Here is an 18558-nt window from a genome sequence, read left to right on the forward strand (position 1 = left end):
TTCTGTTGGAGAACTAGTGGAGAACTGGTTGCGGTAGCTGTGATGGTTTGTGTGTGTGTGTGTGTGTGTGTGTGTGCGTGTGTGTGTGCGCGTGCGTGTGTGCGTGTGTGTGTGTGTGTGGGTCGTAGAAAACTGAGAAGGTGTTTGGACGCGAGGAGACGTCCTCACTGACAGCGGCAGCAGGCTGAACATTAACGCCATCTGTAAACTTCTATAAATGCTCTGAGGCATAAATCTGAAATGTTCTGATAAGCTGATGGCTGTTATTACAGGATATCACTGCTACACTGTGTCCTGTAAAAACACACACACACACACACACACGTATATTTGGTGTATTTGTGTGAGGTTACACTTGAGTGCAGGTTTTATCACCAGCAGCAGCAGGTGTTTCTGACTGGACGAGTCAATGATTGATCAGTTTTGGGTTAATCAGGATGAACCTGTCGCCCGGTGTAATGAAGGTGCCTTTCACACAGCTACCGTCACTGCACGTCACTCTCCCCTCTCTCTCTCTCCACTTGCTTCCTGTCTGCCTCCAGGGCTGCATATCGGCTCTAATCTCCCGATTTCATTTGATTTTGATTCAAAAAGTCCCAAGATTTTTGAATATCCTTACGAGCGTCTCAGAGTTTATCCTGGGAGCTTAAATGTCCTCTACATTCAACAAGTGAGCAGCTCTGTCTCCTTGAATATTAAACCGTGTAAAGTCACATCCTGAACTACGTGTAAACACACGTCCTGGTTATAAAACTCTGGACAGAGGATTTATTTTCTTTTGCAAACGCAAAATGCAAAATTCACTTAAACTTCGACTTCAACATGACACATCTATATTTTTTAGTTCAACATGTGTAAAACAGATAATAAAGAAATAATAATAAGAGCATACACAGAGTCATATTTTAAAACTACTGACAACCAATAACCACTGCACACACACAACTTTTAAGCACAGATGAACATATTAACTGAGAAAAGACGCTAATCCAAAGATCCATCTCAGGATTTTAAGAATCAACATCAGATCATTCAAATGAAAATTGTGATTAATTTGAAATCTTTTTTTATCCAGCTCTTTCTGCATCAATATTATCTGTCCAATAGAAATTAAAAATACAAAAAATATTATTAGCTGATTATTAGTTGAAACATATTAACCCACCATGTAGAGGACAAGGGATGTGAAGTGTAAACTGCCCTCGACAGATGAAAAATAACTGCACCTCACTGTGACAGCTAAAGCTCGAGCTGCCAGTCTCCTCTGGTCAAACAGCTCTTGATTGTTGTGTTGTTACTCTTTAATATTTGATGTTTCTATATAAAATGACTTGAGGGTGAGTTTTCATGGACTTTGAAACCAACCTGTTTAATTTTTTCCCCTGGTAACTGCTGTTTAAAGCTAGAGCCCTTTAAGAAAGAAGAAACGCAAGTGAATAGGACACATATTCAGTCTCATCTAATTTATTTTCTCCAGTAAAATCTGGACTTTGTGAAGCATCATTTGGTAAATATAATATTATGAACTTGACACAACAATTGTAGGACTGTACATTTTATGTTGAATGCACTACTTTGTTAATACTTGTGTTCCACACCAGTAGTTCAAACATGATGTTAGTCATTTTCATCATAACTGCGTCATTCTGGTTGTGCCTGAGATAAACACAACGACATTTGACGGATAAAGTCTGAACTCAGTCCTTCATATCTCATAACTGTTTTCACATCTTTTAGAAACAATAAATGATTTAACTATCAACAACATACTCTCGCTTTTCCAATAGTTATTTGTTCCATAGTGAGAGACAGAAAGGCAGTGATGGTGAGATGGGACTTCTTCTAAGCTGCTTTTATTTACCCTCTGATTTTCATTAATAATAGATGCGATATGTTTTAGTAGAGAGATGGAGAGAGCAGCAGATCAGATGGGGATTCTGTCTTAATGGAAATTTTGAAGGTTGAAGTCAGGTAGAACAACATCTCTGTCCTGTGGTTTGTATAGTGCTTCTAGCTCTACAGACTCAGGACTCGTTCCTTTCAGGTCACACTCACTGTCAGAATTTAAATCGCTGTTCATTTGTTCTTAATCAAAACCGGATCTGATTTTTTCAGCCAAATAGCTGGAATGTAAGAGAATCAAACAGCAGCTGTGTTTATGCTTTGTTTCAGAAAAAAGAGCTGATGTGATTCATTTGGCTGTTCAGTCTAAGAGCTACTTCTGAGATCTAAAGACAGAGCTTTAATGTCGTTGTTCAAGACAACGGAATTACAGAAACCTCCGAGGGCACAGCCCATTTAACAAAATAGAAGTAATAAAAGGACAGACAAACACCAATTAAAACCATTGGACTGTTACGTAAAATAAGTGCAAAGTATATAAAACATCGCTGGGCTTGTGCTCCAGTTATTTCACAGTGGCGTCGAGTTGATAGGAGTAAAAGCGGCATTGTTTAATACCACTGCCCTGAAGTGAACAATATGTCACAGTCCGGTGCACACAAGGTTGGAGAATAAATTAATTGTTGTTGTGTCTGAACAGGGAGTTCAGCTTTTGTTTGAGTGTTTTGATAAGCTCTTCAAAGTCTAATCTGAAAGATCATCATCAATCGACAGACTGAGGTTTGAATGTCGGTGCTGTAGATAAACTTAATCTACCGTCTTTGATAAATTTGGTCTGTTTTGCTTTAAATACCATATTGAGATCAGATTGGATATTGCCAATGTTTGAGAAGAAAAAAACGTATCATCTGCATAAAAATGATATTTATATATTAATGTATAGTGAGAACATCGGTGGCCCTAAAAGAAAGCCCTGAGGAATGCCTTTATTGATCCATAAGAAATCAATACAATACACTATCAACAAATACAGCCTGAAATCCATCAGTGAGGTCGCATCAATTTGCCATTAAAAATAGGTCCTGATCTACATGAATCTGTTTCATTAACATTTCATGTTGCCTGTAGAAACACTGGATCAGCATTAACCAGCCTGTTAGACTGAAGCTTAGTTTATAAGTACAACTGGCCTGGTTGGATGGTGGCCACAGAAGAACAGTCCAGAACAGAGACGGTGTGTTTCACCAGCTTGATGCTTAATTTACAGAAAAACATAAATTACCTGCAAAATTAGATCATCGAGCTTTCCTCATGCTTTTTCACAAGGTATATTCAATATTTGGTGTGTATCTAACTCGCCAAAAGTAATGTTGAAGAGGTCGACAGTAGAGCGTGATGAAGCGTCAGCCGTTTGAGACACCAGCACGTAGTTTCTCCACTAGAGGGCACAGACGAGCTCATTTTTGCTGCGTTCAACTTGTAAATTGTTGGTAGTCCAACAGAACCCCCCCTTTCAATATGTAATCTTTCTATTATTATCTATTATTAGTATCGTTTTAATTGTATGTGTTTTAAGTGCGTTTATATACATCTTTATTTACCAGAGTCTGTTGGGTATCTCTGTAGTGCCGGTTCTTGACGTGGGTATTTGTTCTTTAACTTAGTTCACGGGGGTGTCGCTTCTGGGGGATTCTTTCACAGATGCATCTCATTAAGCAATCATGTGTTTTCTTTGGCGTTTAAAGATTACCTATTGTCACATCCACTACTATTGTTTAGGCTGATGATGGATTATGGCTGAAAAGCGTTCGTTCTTTGCCCCAAATTAAACAAGAAGACTATTTATCTTTGAGTGCCGGCATCCTGTTTAGATTGTTTAATTATTGTTGTCATCATCATCATCATCATCATCATCATCAATCCTGGTCCTGACACTCGTCTGCTCTGCCTCCCATCACTGAGGAAACATGATCTTCATCTCATGCTGTTACTCTGCTCTGCATGCGTCAAAAAACTGCCAACCAAATGTAAATGAGGTCAAATATGTGCTTTTTTGACATGGGTTACTTCTGTATTTATGTGTTTTCAACGATTTAGTTTCTAGCATCACACCTGTCTTATAAACCCAGCAGCTCCTCGCTCACTGGAGATGAAGCTGGTGGCTCTCTGTCCTCCTGTCTCCCTCCCTTACACTGCACCAAGCTGCTGAAGCATGTGACACTAACTTAATTTAAGACACGGCCAACAATAACTATTTACCGCTGATCAGCATAAACACTCCCTCACATTTTCTTCCACTGTGCCTTTGTTATTGTTCCCCTTCTTCCCCGGACTCTTCCTCATCACCTTTTCTGGCCTTCCTCAGACACAGAAACCATTAATCTTATCATGTAAGCAGCTGGTCAACACTTAAATTGTTTGTTTTTTTTAACCCTGTGTCAGCTTCTTTCCAGTCTCTCAGTAGATGTGGAAGTGGAGTCTAAGCACTGCAGTAGCTCTGGTTCCCGTCACGGTCAGATGCTGCTGCTGCTGTCTAACACCGGCTCATACAGAAACACACTCAGTGTCGCAGCTCGCTTTGAATCTCAGGCTTTTTGAGTGGGTGTCCGCATGTGTGTCTTCGTGTTAAATATGTGTGCATGGTAAGTGTGTGTAGGTGTGTAGGCGGTGTCTTTAACTCAAAGCTGCTGACGGCATCTGTATGTGCTCAGGCCACATAAAACATCTGCTCCAGTATTTTGTGGAAGTGGCTTTAAATGCTGCTCGTGTTGGATTCGTTTGTGGAATTGATTTGTGAAAATAGGAAAAATAAGGTTTTTTAACAGCAGATAAAATAGAAGTGACAACAAACTGGGGTCTGTTTATAATGAAAGGAGAATGTAGAGAATGTAAAGTGTGAAATGGACAATAATAATGACTGATAGGGAAATTACATAATTAAAAACAGATGTTGTTTGTGAAAAAGGAACAAGGTCCAGATGAAAGTAAAGTTGGTTTGGAGAGAAGCTCTGTTGTGTGTTTGCTGAACTTGAGACGTTCCTCATTTCAGCTCCTCAGTTTTTGCTTCTGTCACGTTTTATTATCAGATCTTGAGGTAAAAAATTAACATCTCCGCCCACATCTGGTGACATCTGGTTATGACTGTCTGGGGAGACATTTCTGCAAAAAAACTCGGATGAGATTCATCTGTTCATATCCAAATAATGTTCACATCACTAGTCTTTGGTGTGATTGGAAAGCTGGAGAAAGACTGAGACTAGAATAAGAGGAGGAGATGTCTTATATATCACATTCATAAATCTTATATTTGTACTTTAGTGTTTTAATTCAGTGACCTGTGTTTTTCCAGCCGTGCCCTCTGTGTTCGATGACACCTGCGCTGTGTTCGCTCATTTTACAAGTTTCCCACAAAAACACTTGTTTTGAAGTGGGAGCTGAGCGTGAGGGAGGACCTCTTTCATATTTAATGTCTGCTCTACCCTCCATTTCATGTAAGTGCTTCGCAGTGAGAACATCCCTCAGCTTCCCTGCTCACATTAACCCCTTCAGCTCAGGCACTGAGGAGAAGCTGTGGTGTAGCTTTCAGTCACAACTGTGTGTCTGGGATCAAACTCCAACTTCCCCGCAGCTCACTAATCCGACAGGATAGAGGAATATCCTGCGTGAAGGCATGGAGTGCTGCAGCCGTGATGTTTGTGCAGCTCATAGCTTTGTGTGTTTGGTTATTTGTTATATCACAAATGCAGTAGATGGGTCTGTCTAGCTGAGTTAAGCACACGGTTATAAAGGTTTTGGCAAATTATAGATCACAATACAATGTTTGCTCGTAACAGTATAATAAAAGTTTTTTATTGTTCTGTTTAGACTGTTGGTTAAGGTTACAGAAAGATTATGTCTGATGCAATTTTTCCTTGACATTAACCAGTCATTTACTTGGAAAAATAAATGTAAGAGGAAAGTGAGCAAGATTTGAACTTTTCTGCCTCTCTTTGTAAAATGTGCTTTATCTCCGTATTCTAACAGTATCACAGTCTTGCTGCAAACACCTTGAATAAAAACGGCCCAATTAGAGTACAGTCAGACAGCCAGAGTACAGGCTGGTCGACATTCTGCTCGCAGTGTTTGACAGCTTGGTTTTTCTCATTATGATCATCAATTACCTTCCACATCCATGAACCAAACCATGCAAACGTGTCAGCGATGGCTCATAGCTGCTGCTTATTTCCCACATGAAACATCACAGATACAGAAGCTCTGCTGTTTATGATCCAGTCTGACTGGACTGGAGAGGGAGTGTGTTTGTGTATTCTCAAATATAGTTTTCACTTCATAGACTCCCACAAATTCACAGATTGCGGTAATCATCATCACGCCTTGAACGAGCCGGAAAATTGACAGATCAGGAATTAGGGCAGGTATTGTTTCAGTTTTCTTATGCAGTCATTAAAAGCAGCTGAATCAGCGGTGATCAGCTCCTGTTTGTGCAGTGAAGCCATGAATGTAAAGACAACTCTCACTGGATGACTGCGTTACTGAAGAAAAGTTAAAAACATGAAGATTCTTAATGGAGTTCTGCAGCATCTTTTTCTCTGATTTCTAAGTGGATTTATTCTGGATGATCATCTGAAGCACAGAAGCATATCAACATATGTTTCATGCACACTTGGGCTGATATATGAATATTATATTTCCTGCCATATACACTATTTTTCATAATATTCATAGTATAACTTGTAGTATTTCATATTTTAATTTGTTTTGCAGTTTTGTTTTGCAGTTTTTCACAGTCTGCCCTGCTGCTGAGTCTGACGCTCATTTCACTGCTTTTCCTACTAAAAATTGTATTGTGGCATGTGACAACTAAAACAGCATCGCTAATACCTGAAACATAACATACAATAATAAAATTATATTAAGAAAAAAATCCCATCTCTGCAAAAAAAAAAAGTTTTTTGGGATAACAAGTCTAATTGCTGCTGTAAAGGTCAGAGCTTTTTCCACACAGTAGATAGTTTGACTGACGTACGTGTAGAGCTTCCTGCAGGTTGTGATGTGTTTAATCCACCTTCCGCCATGTCTCTCTTTTTTAAACTCGCTCTTGCACCCTTTACTCTCCCACCTCTCTTTCCCTCGCCATCATTACTGTGTGGGCTGTTGTGCTTTAGAATAATAGCTGTTTTCTCTGTGTTTAAACCACCTTATAGGATTTTCTGCATAATGATCGGCAGTTTTATGGTAATTCAAGGCTGCAGAGGATTTTGTGTGATGTTCACTGACATCATGTTGATTTGAATAATAGCATGAGGGCAACACAGGAAATGAACAGGGCCTCTATAGAGGAGAGATTAATGATCCATCGTTGTGTGTGTGCGTGTAGTGGGGGGTTGTATTTGTACTATTTGAATGGTATTTTTTGTGTTACATGAACACATTGCGACTCTGTGCGCGCGTGTCTAAAGGCTTCATGTGACTCCAGCTTGAGGTGTTTTTCCTCCACACTCTCACATCATATCAGACACATTCGTCGCTATAATGATGCAAACAGTAGGATACAGTGGAGCACAGTTACACCCTGTGTTTGGTGTAATGATGAAGTCACTGTGTGTTCTCACACATGCTCTCTGTGCATCTTCAGGCTGAAATGCCATTTTATTTCCCCGCATGTATCCAGTCTGTATGCACTTCCTGTTTTGGAACAGTGTTTTCATTCTGTCTTGTTGCAAACTGCAAGCGACTTAATGGGTCTTAAATTAGTGCAAGTTTCAGGTGTTGCTGAAATAGAACATTTTCCTGGCCAATGTGTTGAAGTTTTGGCAGAGAAGACTGTAACAAATGGAAGTCTGCACCTGACGTCAAAGTAAAAACATCACTGAATGTAACACGGATGAAATGACTTACCGCAGCAGGAAATATATGCTGTACGTTTTATCATTTCATTTAGCACAGAATCTGATCCATGAATCTGATCCATATTTCATTCATCGGTTTTTGTAACCGATGAATGAAAGGTTTATAAAACTCAGAGGCAGGATTTTATAACTCTGGTTAAACAGCTGGTCTCCTTCAGTTGAATTGAGGAGCTGTGTGTTTTCATGCAGGGCTGAAGTGGGTGTGAACGTAGCCTGAGACTCCATTCAGACCGCTGAAACCCTCGTTGGTGGGTGAGCTGCAGGTCAGACGGCGCTCTGCACAAGTGTTTGTGTCGGGGTTGGATGTTAACTGAAATGCCGCTGACGCCCAAACGTAATTTAACCATCTGTCCGAATGTCGGGAGGGAGAGAGGGTGAAAAGAAGCAAGGAGAGATGAGGTTAAAGTATCTGTGTGTAATTATCTGGTTCAGCATTGCAGACTGGACTGTTAAAGGAGCATTACAAGAACCTCATCCACGCGTCGTCATTTCTCCCGGATGTAGCTGTGTAGGTTACCCTGTGTAGGAAGACGACATCTAACTTCTTGATCCCGCCTACAAAGCTGTGATTGGTTGATTGGGTCGGCTGCATAAAGGATGTGTACGCCATATAAAGACCATGCACACACCGTTTCCCACAGAAACTGATATTTACAGAGGAGGAAATGTGAACGCTTTTGCAGTGTACACAGGTTAACACAGATCTGCAGCTGATCTGAAGAAGAGGTTAAATCTCAGGTGAGACGTGAGAGTTAAAACATTTTTTAGGCCAATTTCACTGATCGTGTTACTATTTCTTCAGTCTGCACAGCTTTCTTTAAAATTTCAAGCAAAGCCACATTTTTAAGCTTAATTAATTGTTTGAGTGATAAGGTTCATTATTATTTCTATTAACATTTCAGCCATTATTTCCCTGAAGTGTTTCAGTGAGTGGTGGAGCCGTGCACAAATATGAACGAATGATTCAGGTCGTTTCTGTCAGACTGTGGGAGGTTAAATGATGCAAATAATTTCACAATGGTTTCCAAAACAGAACCAGTTAAAAAACAGATGAAAAGAGTGTTTCTGCACATTTCTGTCTCTGTGCTTTCACACAGTTTTAGTCGTGAATCTGGAACCAGGTCACTGCATCTTTAACCAGGGTACACAATGTACATTTTCATTTTATACAGTATATATTCACCAGGTACAAAACCCATGAAGCCAACGGCCTCTTGCCAGTCTTTAGATCTGTAAATGACCCTAGAACTTCAGTGCTGCTGGTAGAGAGTGTTTTTGTTTTGTCCCAGAATCTCTCAGATCTGTGTGGACGTTTCATTAAAGATAAGCTCTCACATGAAACTGTTCTGGGTTTGGAGTAGTTTAAACACAGCATGTGACGAGATAGAGGCTGGCATTTGAAAACCACTTCGTGTGCGTGCGTGTGTGTGTGTGTGTGTGTGTTGGTCTGTGTGATCACTGAGAGATAACAACCTCTCTGTATTTGAAACCAGCCTCAAGCAGTTTAAAGTAAAACATCTTTAAAGCTCCTCTCTCTCTGTCTTTATCCCCTCATCTGAGAATTCAGCCGCTAATAAACACACACACAACCATCTGGGCCAAACCCATTTACTCCAGTCTCACAGCCCATTACACATTCACAGTTAGATTTCATTCTCAATCCTCTCCCCAGTGCCTGAACACACATAAACACACACATACACACACACATACACACACACCACAGCTCAGTATTACAGTTGAGCATTGTGGTGTGGGGGCAAATACAGTGCGACGCCCAAACTGCTGCTGCTGATAAAGTCGTATTAATTTATGATGACGACACTCAGATATTGTTCACGGCTGCGTGATTTGTCTGTACTGACACTCATGATGATCGATCGCAGGATAAGTTTTTCATACTCATCCAGTCTGGAGATGTGTTTTGATTAAGCTCAAAGTAAACAGACAGTTTTAGTCTGAGGCAGAAGAAAGGATGGGCTGCAAACGGCTTTGGATCCAAACCCAGTAAATCAGAACAGACATCAGAATAAAATCGCAGTTTGGTTGTTTGGGAGTTTCTCTTATTTATAATTTTCCTCCACAGTGCTGCGGGCGGCTGCTATTGGTTCTCATTCGTAAACCGACCTCCCAACTGTCGTCTGAGATTGGTCACTGATTTATGGAGGTGTATAAATTACCGGCGGTGCTCATTTATGTGCAAATACTTTCTATTCACGTTTCATATTCCCAGAAAAAAAGTGTTTCCACTGTGTTCTCTCCTTCTGATTGTCCTGTTCTGAGAAATCCTCCCTGCTCCGCTGACACACACACACACACACACACACACACACACACACACACACACACACACACACACACACTCTACATCAGTCAGACATGGCCCACGGCAACGTCATCTGTCTCTATTGTCGCTCCATCAGTGCACGTACATAAAACATGCATAGACACACACGCACATATTTTTAATACTGAATTTACTGACGTGCACACAGACCCGCATAATCGAAAACTACTGTATTCAAAGATTAAATTGAACACATGATATAGATTAGATTTCCTCTGGAGCCACTCTGTCGTACAACACACCATTTTTCGAGGCGTGTGGTGATAATAGTGCTGAGCTCAGTAATCGTAACAAAAAAACATCCCGTGGGTATTTCAATACAAATGAACATAGAACCGTGTCCGGTGATGCATTCATGCATAAGAATAAGAAATATAGCACCGAGCCGCGGTGGCCTCATTGCTCCAGTTTGATAAAGACTGAAACCCAGTGCAGACGTCGGGATTATCAAACCTGAGAAAAAGGTAGAATCAGTGTCAGTGTCATCGACACAGACAGTACAGTCTCGCAGGACTGGAGCACTCGTCCCCAAATTGATGATTGTGTCAAACTCTGTTAAATGACTCACACATACCTCTGAAGAATGGTTCTGTTTGTATGTGGTTCTTGCATGAACCCAATGACTCAAATGTTCCATAACAAGACGTGAACAGGATGAGTCTTACATCTATAATATCCAGATATAAATATTGGAGATGATATAGGTTTAGTGAATAGACAGGGCTGTAGATAGATAGATGTCCCGCCTCCATACATTCAGCTCTGGGTGTAAACAGCCTGAGCCTTTAAATGAAGTAGAACAACACAGCCTGACTTAATGTTTATGTCTCACCTGCTGTTATGACGTGGTGGAGAATAGTCTGTTATCTCATAGTCCAGTGACAGTGATGATGGGAATGATGGTGACATTAGTGTGGAGGGGTGATGGTGGTGGTGAGGGGCGGATGATGCTGATCATGATGGTGGTGATAATGGCAGTAATATTACCGAACAGGGAGGTGTTGTTGTTAATGATACACATGTGAGTATTCAGCCAGTTTCTATTGGATTTTACACACACACACACACACACACACACACACACACACACACACACACACACACACACACACACACACACACAGATCTGCTGCTTTGAAACTATTCTTATCTCTCTCTAACCTTTATCTCTGCTTCCTTTTCTTCGTTTAACTCTGTTCTTACCTTCTTCTTCTACCTGCTCTCCTGCTCTTTCACTGCCAGTGAAGATAAATACGCTGCTGTCACCAGGTCCAACATTACCCACCTCTCTGGCTCCAATCAATGGCCCTCAGGCTAGGATAATCAATAGTGGAAGAAGTATTTGGATCTTTTACTCAAGTAAAAGTAACAGTAATGTAAAAAATACTCATTATGAGCAAATGTACTTAAAGTATGAAGGGTAGAATTGGGTCTTGTTGTCCATCATTGTATTTGATGTGTTAACATGTAAGCATCATCAGTGTGACTGTTATATAATAAATACATACTATAATATATAAACTGTCGGGTAGTTTAAAGACTGTGCACACCTGTAGTCCTCCTATACAGATGTTTTCACTCCTTTTACCTGACTGTCCTCTGCTCAGGACTGACTGGACCTGATCCCTCTCTCCTGTTACTGTGTTGTTTGTGTTACATCATTCGGTGTGGGTGTGTAGAGCCTGAAATCTCTCGTAATGAGTGCATCATATGTTTTGTATGTAAGATCAAAGTAACAGCAGTCAGATAAAAGCTGGGAAAAGGCCAATATTTAACTGAAATGTGGTGGAGTAGAAGTACAAAGTAGCTGAAATTGGAGGCTCATTATTGGAGAACTGTATGTCTTTACTTTCCTGCGCTGACAGTATGTGCGCTCTGACTAGTCCTGTGTGATCCTGGGGGTCAGAGGATGTGGAGAAAGTTGTAAACTATTTTTATATTTTAGCAGAAATCCATGTTTTTGTTCACGTACTTAGAGGAATTTAATTGACCTCACACGTTCAGAGGTGACAGCTGAAGTCTCACAGCTGGACAGAGTAAAACCAGAACTACTGTATATGCACTACTTTACACTTATCTATGACTGGGCTTTTTGTAATTTGGATGAACTAATCCTTTAAGACCTTGACACAAGTGTGTTGAAAATAAACTGAAAGTCTTGATCTTTTCAGACAGTGAGAAATCACTGTAGTAACCTGCAGTTCTCCCGTGACACCTGTTTTAAATCCTCGTTGCATCGTGTCGTCAGCCGGCCTCTGATTTTACCTGCTGCTTTGTCCTTTTTGTTAATTGGCAAGAAAAAAAAAATAAAATCTGAAGAATTTGTCGTGAGAATTCATTGAAATTGTTGTTGAACTCTGAGAAAACTGTCGATGCAACATCAGACCCGAGCAGCTGATTATTCAGTTAATTCACTCGGTCAAGATTGAATATGTTAAGACTGTGGTACACACACACACACACACACACACACACACACACACGCACACACACACACCACTCACTTTACATTATTATGCACCATTAAAGGTGTCCAGTAGCAATAAGAAGGCAGACATTCTCCTGCAAGGTCCAGATACAGAGGTTTATTAACACACAGATAAAGGGAGGACAAGAGACAAGGAGAGAGAGGCAGTGCAAGGAGGGGAGGGGGGGGGGTGCAGTGAGTACAGTGAAGACAATAAAAACAAAACACACATCTGCCCTGATTGTCCTGTCAATCCCACTGAGGGTTCACCACACAAAGTCAAATCTTTTCTTCGTCACCGGTTCAGTTTCACATTTATCGCCTCAGACACAGTGAGAAATAAAAAAGGAAGGAAAGAAAAAAAGCCGATTGATCAACCCTTAAAACAAAGAAAAGAAATTCTTCTGTCTCCAAATGAACTCAGTGAACAATGGATCTTCTTCTCCAGCATAAATAATCTCAACTGATGTTCCAGAGGTGGTTTATTTATTTATTTATTTATTTTCCCTTTTGTTTTCCTGATGCTCAACTGACTGATGGCAGTAATCAAGTTCCAGAGGGAAGAAGAGGGAGGAGGAGGAGGGAGGAGGAGAAGGAGGAGGAGGGGTACAGGAGTCCAGAATCAAACCTTATCCTTTAAAACAGTTTCTATTTTTGCTTGCTAAAAGCTCTTCTTCTCTAGCTTGTCTACTCTAAAACATTTCACATTGTGACAGCGCTACACTACGCAGATTTCTTCGGCTCTAATCAACTGACACACCGGCTCTGGGAAGAGGGGGGAAAAAAAAAGAAGAAGAAGAAAAACAGGAGACGCTAAAAAGCTCTACAAAAAGATTTTTTTTTTCTCTACATCTCTGTATGAGACTAGAAGGCATCTGTAGCAAATGTTTATTAAAGGTACAAGCCGTGCTTAAAGGGACAGCCCTGCGCACTTTGTTTTTTCAGTAGCAGTCCATGCTCATCGTCGTCTTTACCTCCCCCACCCCTGACGTCCTGTTAGACAAGTTTCTGCACTCTTTGTCTTTTAACTCCGTTTTCAAACACCGTTTCCTCGCTCAGACTATGAGGCAGTATTTTCAGCTCCTCTCAGAGTTCTTAAGCTTTCTATCTTTGGTCTGTTTTAATTCTGACGTCCTCCCTACGTCTCTCGTTTTCTCCTTCCTGTGTCTTGTCCGTGAGCACCGTCCCGGACCCTGTGCCTCTGAGTGCCCCTCCCATCACAGTGCATTGGTTCATGGCTGTGTGCAGACCTGGGCAAACCTTAATATATGCAAATTTGGTTAACAGTTTTCAATCTCTTAGAATTGCACTTGATCTGTTTTCTCAGGCAGTTGAATTAGCCTCAAGCCTCGCAAAGAAAAGATTCAGAAAGCTCTTAGTCAGTATTGGATTACTGTTTTGCTCAGGTCGAGTGCTGGGTGCAGTGGGTATGGGTGGGTGGGGGTTGGGGGGTGGTGAGGAGGTAACCGAGAGGCAGAGGAGGAAGAAAGTGAGTGAGAGGTGATCATAGTGCCAGCCTGTGTCTATCTCTGTTTGTCCCGTTTCTATGGCAACATGATGGGTGTGTCTGAGAACACGGACATGATGGAGTCTGTCTCCCCCGCCCTCTGCTGCGACTGGCTGTGGAGCTTTGGGTGCTGTTCTGGCCCTAGCAGTAAACTTGGCCCCAGGTGTCCTTGCACCGCCCCAGTTCCCGGCCCCGCCCTGAGTCTGCCATTCTGCTGCTCTCTGATTGGCTCCAGAAAGACCACATGCTTGTTGGTACTGACCTTGCGCCCCGGGCCCTCGGTGGTCGCCGGCGGAGTGGGGGTGAGGATGGAGGACTGGGCGCTCCCCACCCCGGCCTCATTCCCCACGCTTGGGGTGGCCGGGGTCAGGGCCTTCGGACAGGGAGGGCAGCGGCAGGGCGTCAGGTACAGGTACATGAGCACCAGCACCAGGCTCACCACACAGCCCAGCAGGGTGGTGAATCCGGTGTTGAAGGACTCGTGAGGCTCGCTCTCGTGGTGCAGCACCACCGTCACGTTGACCTCCCGGGTTTCATTACGCTGCTGCTGCTGGTCCAGGGCCATACACCAGTAGACACCGGAATCCTCCGCACGCGCCGCCACGATCTCCAAGCTCCCGTTGGTGAACATCTTAAACGAGCCGTTGTTCCCCGGCGGTGCCACGTACTCCAGATTTGGTGACACCCAGAGAAAGGTCACACTCCGGCCGGTGAGAGTGGTCACACAGTGCAGCAGCAACGCCTTCCCCACACTCACTGAAACGCTGCTCTCCTGCTCTCTGAGTGGCAGATTCATCGCAGTCAGGTTGCATTTTTCAAAGTAGCGGCCATGCTGGAAGAAGCGCACGGTGCCTTTCTGTATCCCATAGACCCGACAGGTGTGCTCTTGTCTGAAGTGTTTCACTGAGTCGTATCCCCTCTGTTCCCAGCGCCTGAACAGTCCGTACATCGAGCACTCGCACTCCAGGGAGTTGTTGTGAAGGTAGAGTCCTCTCTGGACTGGAATGGGTAAGTTTAATATATCCTCCAGGGGTAGTTTGAGCAGGCGGTTTGAGGACAGGTCCAGCATGATCAGATGAGGGTGGCTGTGCTCTTGGATGGAGAAGAAGGGGAAGTGAGTGAGACGGTTATGACTGAGGTAGGCCTTACGGAGGCTTCCCAGTCCAGCCAGAGCTCTGCTCTCCACCTGGACGATACGGTTGTTAAACAGCAGCAGTTCCTCCAGTCCAGACAACTCTTGGAAATAGTGCTGCTCCAAAACACGAAGCTGATTGGACGACAGATCCAGGTGTCGGAGCAGTGCTCCAGAGGTGTTTTGAAATGCCCCCTCGTGAATAGTCGTCAGTTGGTTGTGAGCTAAGCGTAATGTCTCCAATCTAGAAAGTCCTTCAAAGGCGCCCCCCTTCAGCTGATCGATCTGGTTGTGGCTGAGATCCAGAGTGACAGCAGAGACAGGCATTTCTCTGGGGACCTGCTCCAGACCCAGGGCGGTGCAGCTGAGGATGTCAGAGGCACAGAGGCATCTGCCTGCCTGGGACGAACCCTGGGACTGGCAGATGGTGGCCTGGACGGGGCTCAGCTGTGGGAGCTGCAGACAAACTAACAGCACAACAATAGACCACCATGACTGTGATGCTGCTATAAAAAGTGGTGCCACCACACCCTGCAGAAAACCGGCGTTACCAACAACATACAACATGATGCCAGCAGCAGGCTGAGGGCATCAGTTTACAGTTTCCTCTGCGTGACCCAGCTTATTTCTCTGTTACTTTTCCCCTTTTAGAACGACCGGTGTAAATGCTTTGTAGTTTATTTTTCACATCCTTCACGCTGTGTGATTCATCTCATTTTGACAGAATTTGCACTTCACATAAATCCTGACAAACTAACACATGAGACTGTATATATATGTACTTGTTTTTCATCTTTATCTTGCACCAGTCCCTTTACATGTGGAAGTAAAATTCTCTGTCCTGTTGCTGGGAAATCTGTCAGTTTAAATATTTAAATCCCTCTTTCTCTCTCAGTCTCTCGTCATTTTCATGAAGCAGAAACCTTATTTGCTTTGTTGCGTTCGAGCTGCAGGGCAGGAAAAAAAATGTCACTGTAATGCTCTCTCGTGAGCTCGTGCTCCAGCGTGATCGTTTATTTTGTCTAACCAGGTTAATGTTGAATGAGGCGATTGCATCTGCGTCCACCTGCCAACACGGCAGCCATCTGGAGAGGTCAAAAAAAAGGTGGCTGCATCGAAAAAAAAAAAGCACCAGGTGAGCTCCGTAATTTGTTTAGCAGGGTGGAAGCAGCCAAAATCCAATTCTGTTTGCTTTCTCCTCAGGGGAATAAAGAAAAAAAGAGAAATATTTAGGGAAGGTTGAAAGGTAAGGGAGACGGTGATGGATAAAACAATGAGCACAGTCAAAGTGTAGTCACTTTAAAACTGATCCAGGTGTTTTGGACAGTGGAAAAAAGAGGAGGTGCAAGTTCACTGTGGTATTAGATATTCTCCTTTGCCATTTGTTTTATTCCAGCCAAAAAAAAAAAAGAAGTAAAACCAGCTGTGCAGAGCATTCAGCAGGACCTCCTCTCACCTCCATTTATCCCATAGCTGCACCTCTGTACCTTTGACTGTAGGATCCTGAATAAGTTGCCGACCCTGTCTCCGGTGCGTCTTGTTTGAACCTCCAGAATCTCAGCCTCTTGACTCCTCGTTCAAGCTTCAAGTGGATGTCAAACTCATTATCCTCTGCAGTAAACAGACCCAGGCTCCAGATCTGTTTTTGGTCCCTGCTGCAAAACAAAGCATCAAGTTTCAATTCCTCCACGAGCTGAGTTTCTGTCTCTTCACTCGGCAGCTGCTATCGTGACGGAGGAGCCTCGTCTTAGTTGTAGCATCTCTTTATTTTCACACCAAGTCGGGTTTTGTGAATCACGGCCCCAGCTGTCTGCCGCCCACAGACCGCCCCGAGTCGCGGATCAGATTTTCAAAGAAGTCAGCATCCTGTCCACTTCACTTCATACGCAGGCAGTGGCAGCGGTAACCACTTAAAGGTTTCCACACACACTCTCACCCGCAATGCTCTGTGGCTCTCAGTGCTTTTTGTCCTCCGGCTAATTTGTGCGGAGAAATTCCTGATTTTTCATCAGTGGGAGGATGTTCAAAGGGCTGGCTTCGCTCTCTGTGAAATCCCAAACATGAAGCATCAAGCTCTCTCTCTCCTCTCCTCTCCTCTTCTTTATCCTGTTGTTTTCTCCTCCGAGGTGCAGAAAAAGAAGGAATCAACACATAAATACAAAGAGAAAAGTTGACGTTAGTCCACTCCAGATGTGTGTGTGGGTATGTGTGTATGTGTTTGTGTGTGTTTGTGTGTGTGAGAGTCCAGGTTATTTCCAGATGTGAGAGCAGAGGAGGCTGAGCTGCCGCCTCTCGTCTGTTTACCACACACTCTCAGCTCAGTTGTGAGCTGCTGCTTCTGGTGCTTTCCCAGCTCCACCTCTCCTCCACTCCGGCTTAATCCTCCTCCCCCCTCTCTCTCTCTCTCTCTCTCTCTCTCTCTCTCTCTCCTCTCTCTCTCTCTCTCTCTTTCCTCTCAGCATCCTCCGCCCATCTCACACCTCCTCCTCCTGTTCTCCTCTTTTCTTTTCACCGCTCCGCTCGCTTTTCTGTCAATTTCTGTTTGTGTTTCAGGCTCTCACACTTTGTGGTTTCCATCTCCACGACTCTCTCGTGTTTTCTCTCCCTCTCTGAGATGGCTTAGGTTGCCACAGGAGGAGCTTTTATGAGGGAGAATCTGGAGGGAATTTGATTGGCCAGAGAGAGAGATGCACATGAAGAAGGCATGACTGTGTTCTCTGTGCTCTGTGAACATTAGTATTGTTGATTCAATGAATATAAATAGTTTTGCAGTAATATACCAAATTCTTCATGACACGGCTATAGGTCTGTAGGAGAGGCAGGAGGCTGGAGACTCTCAGTCTGGTTTAGATGGAGTCAGGCGAATGGTTTCTGGTCTGATGTGGGAAGCCTGATCAGTGGTTTAAGCATATGGATATGATATGTTTTAATGGGCTGCTGCTCTTCTTTATTGTGCACTTATCACTAATGCCTTCACTGAGACTGAATTAATCAAACTGACGGACGGGAAAAGAAGTTCACAACAGTGGAAAAAGAAGACATCCAGGTAATGGCCTGTAGATCTTAAAAAGCCATAAAGCACCATGTGTGATTTTAAAGGCACTCACCATGGTCCCATGCTTTTTTTTTTTTTTTTTTTTTTTTAAACTTTTCCAGTATTTTATTTGAGGTTTTAATATCCATAAGAAGATATATTTGTGGAAGAACCAAAAACCATCTCAGTGTAATTTTTACATTTCCTCTCTCATGCTTCACTCTGGAGCTCAAGCACGGGCAGAGTGTCGTGGTTCAGTCTCTGATGCTCTCTGATCAGCTGACTGTTTCTTGAGTGACGCACGGCCAGGCCAACCACAG

The 18558-nt window shown here is 43.0% G+C and overlaps 2 protein-coding genes across 3 annotated transcripts in view; one reads left to right on the forward strand and one right to left on the reverse strand.

Annotated features, from left to right (window-relative positions):
- Window positions 1-18558, forward strand: part of LOC130176231 (E3 ubiquitin-protein ligase RNF123) — a 122142-nt gene that overhangs the window by 53775 nt on the left and 49809 nt on the right. The gene's annotated exons all lie outside the window — the stretch shown is intronic.
- On the reverse strand, window positions 12664-17576 carry amigo3 (adhesion molecule with Ig-like domain 3). Its single transcript, XM_056387205.1, has one exon. It carries the CDS (start codon window positions 15769-15771, stop codon window positions 14110-14112), a length of 1662 nt encoding a protein of 553 aa, XP_056243180.1. The 5' UTR covers window positions 15772-17576; the 3' UTR covers window positions 12664-14109.

The sequence above is a fragment of the Seriola aureovittata genome, chromosome 2, assembly GCF_021018895.1.
Source record: "Seriola aureovittata isolate HTS-2021-v1 ecotype China chromosome 2, ASM2101889v1, whole genome shotgun sequence".
NCBI classification, from domain to species: Eukaryota; Metazoa; Chordata; class Actinopteri; order Carangiformes; family Carangidae; genus Seriola; species Seriola aureovittata.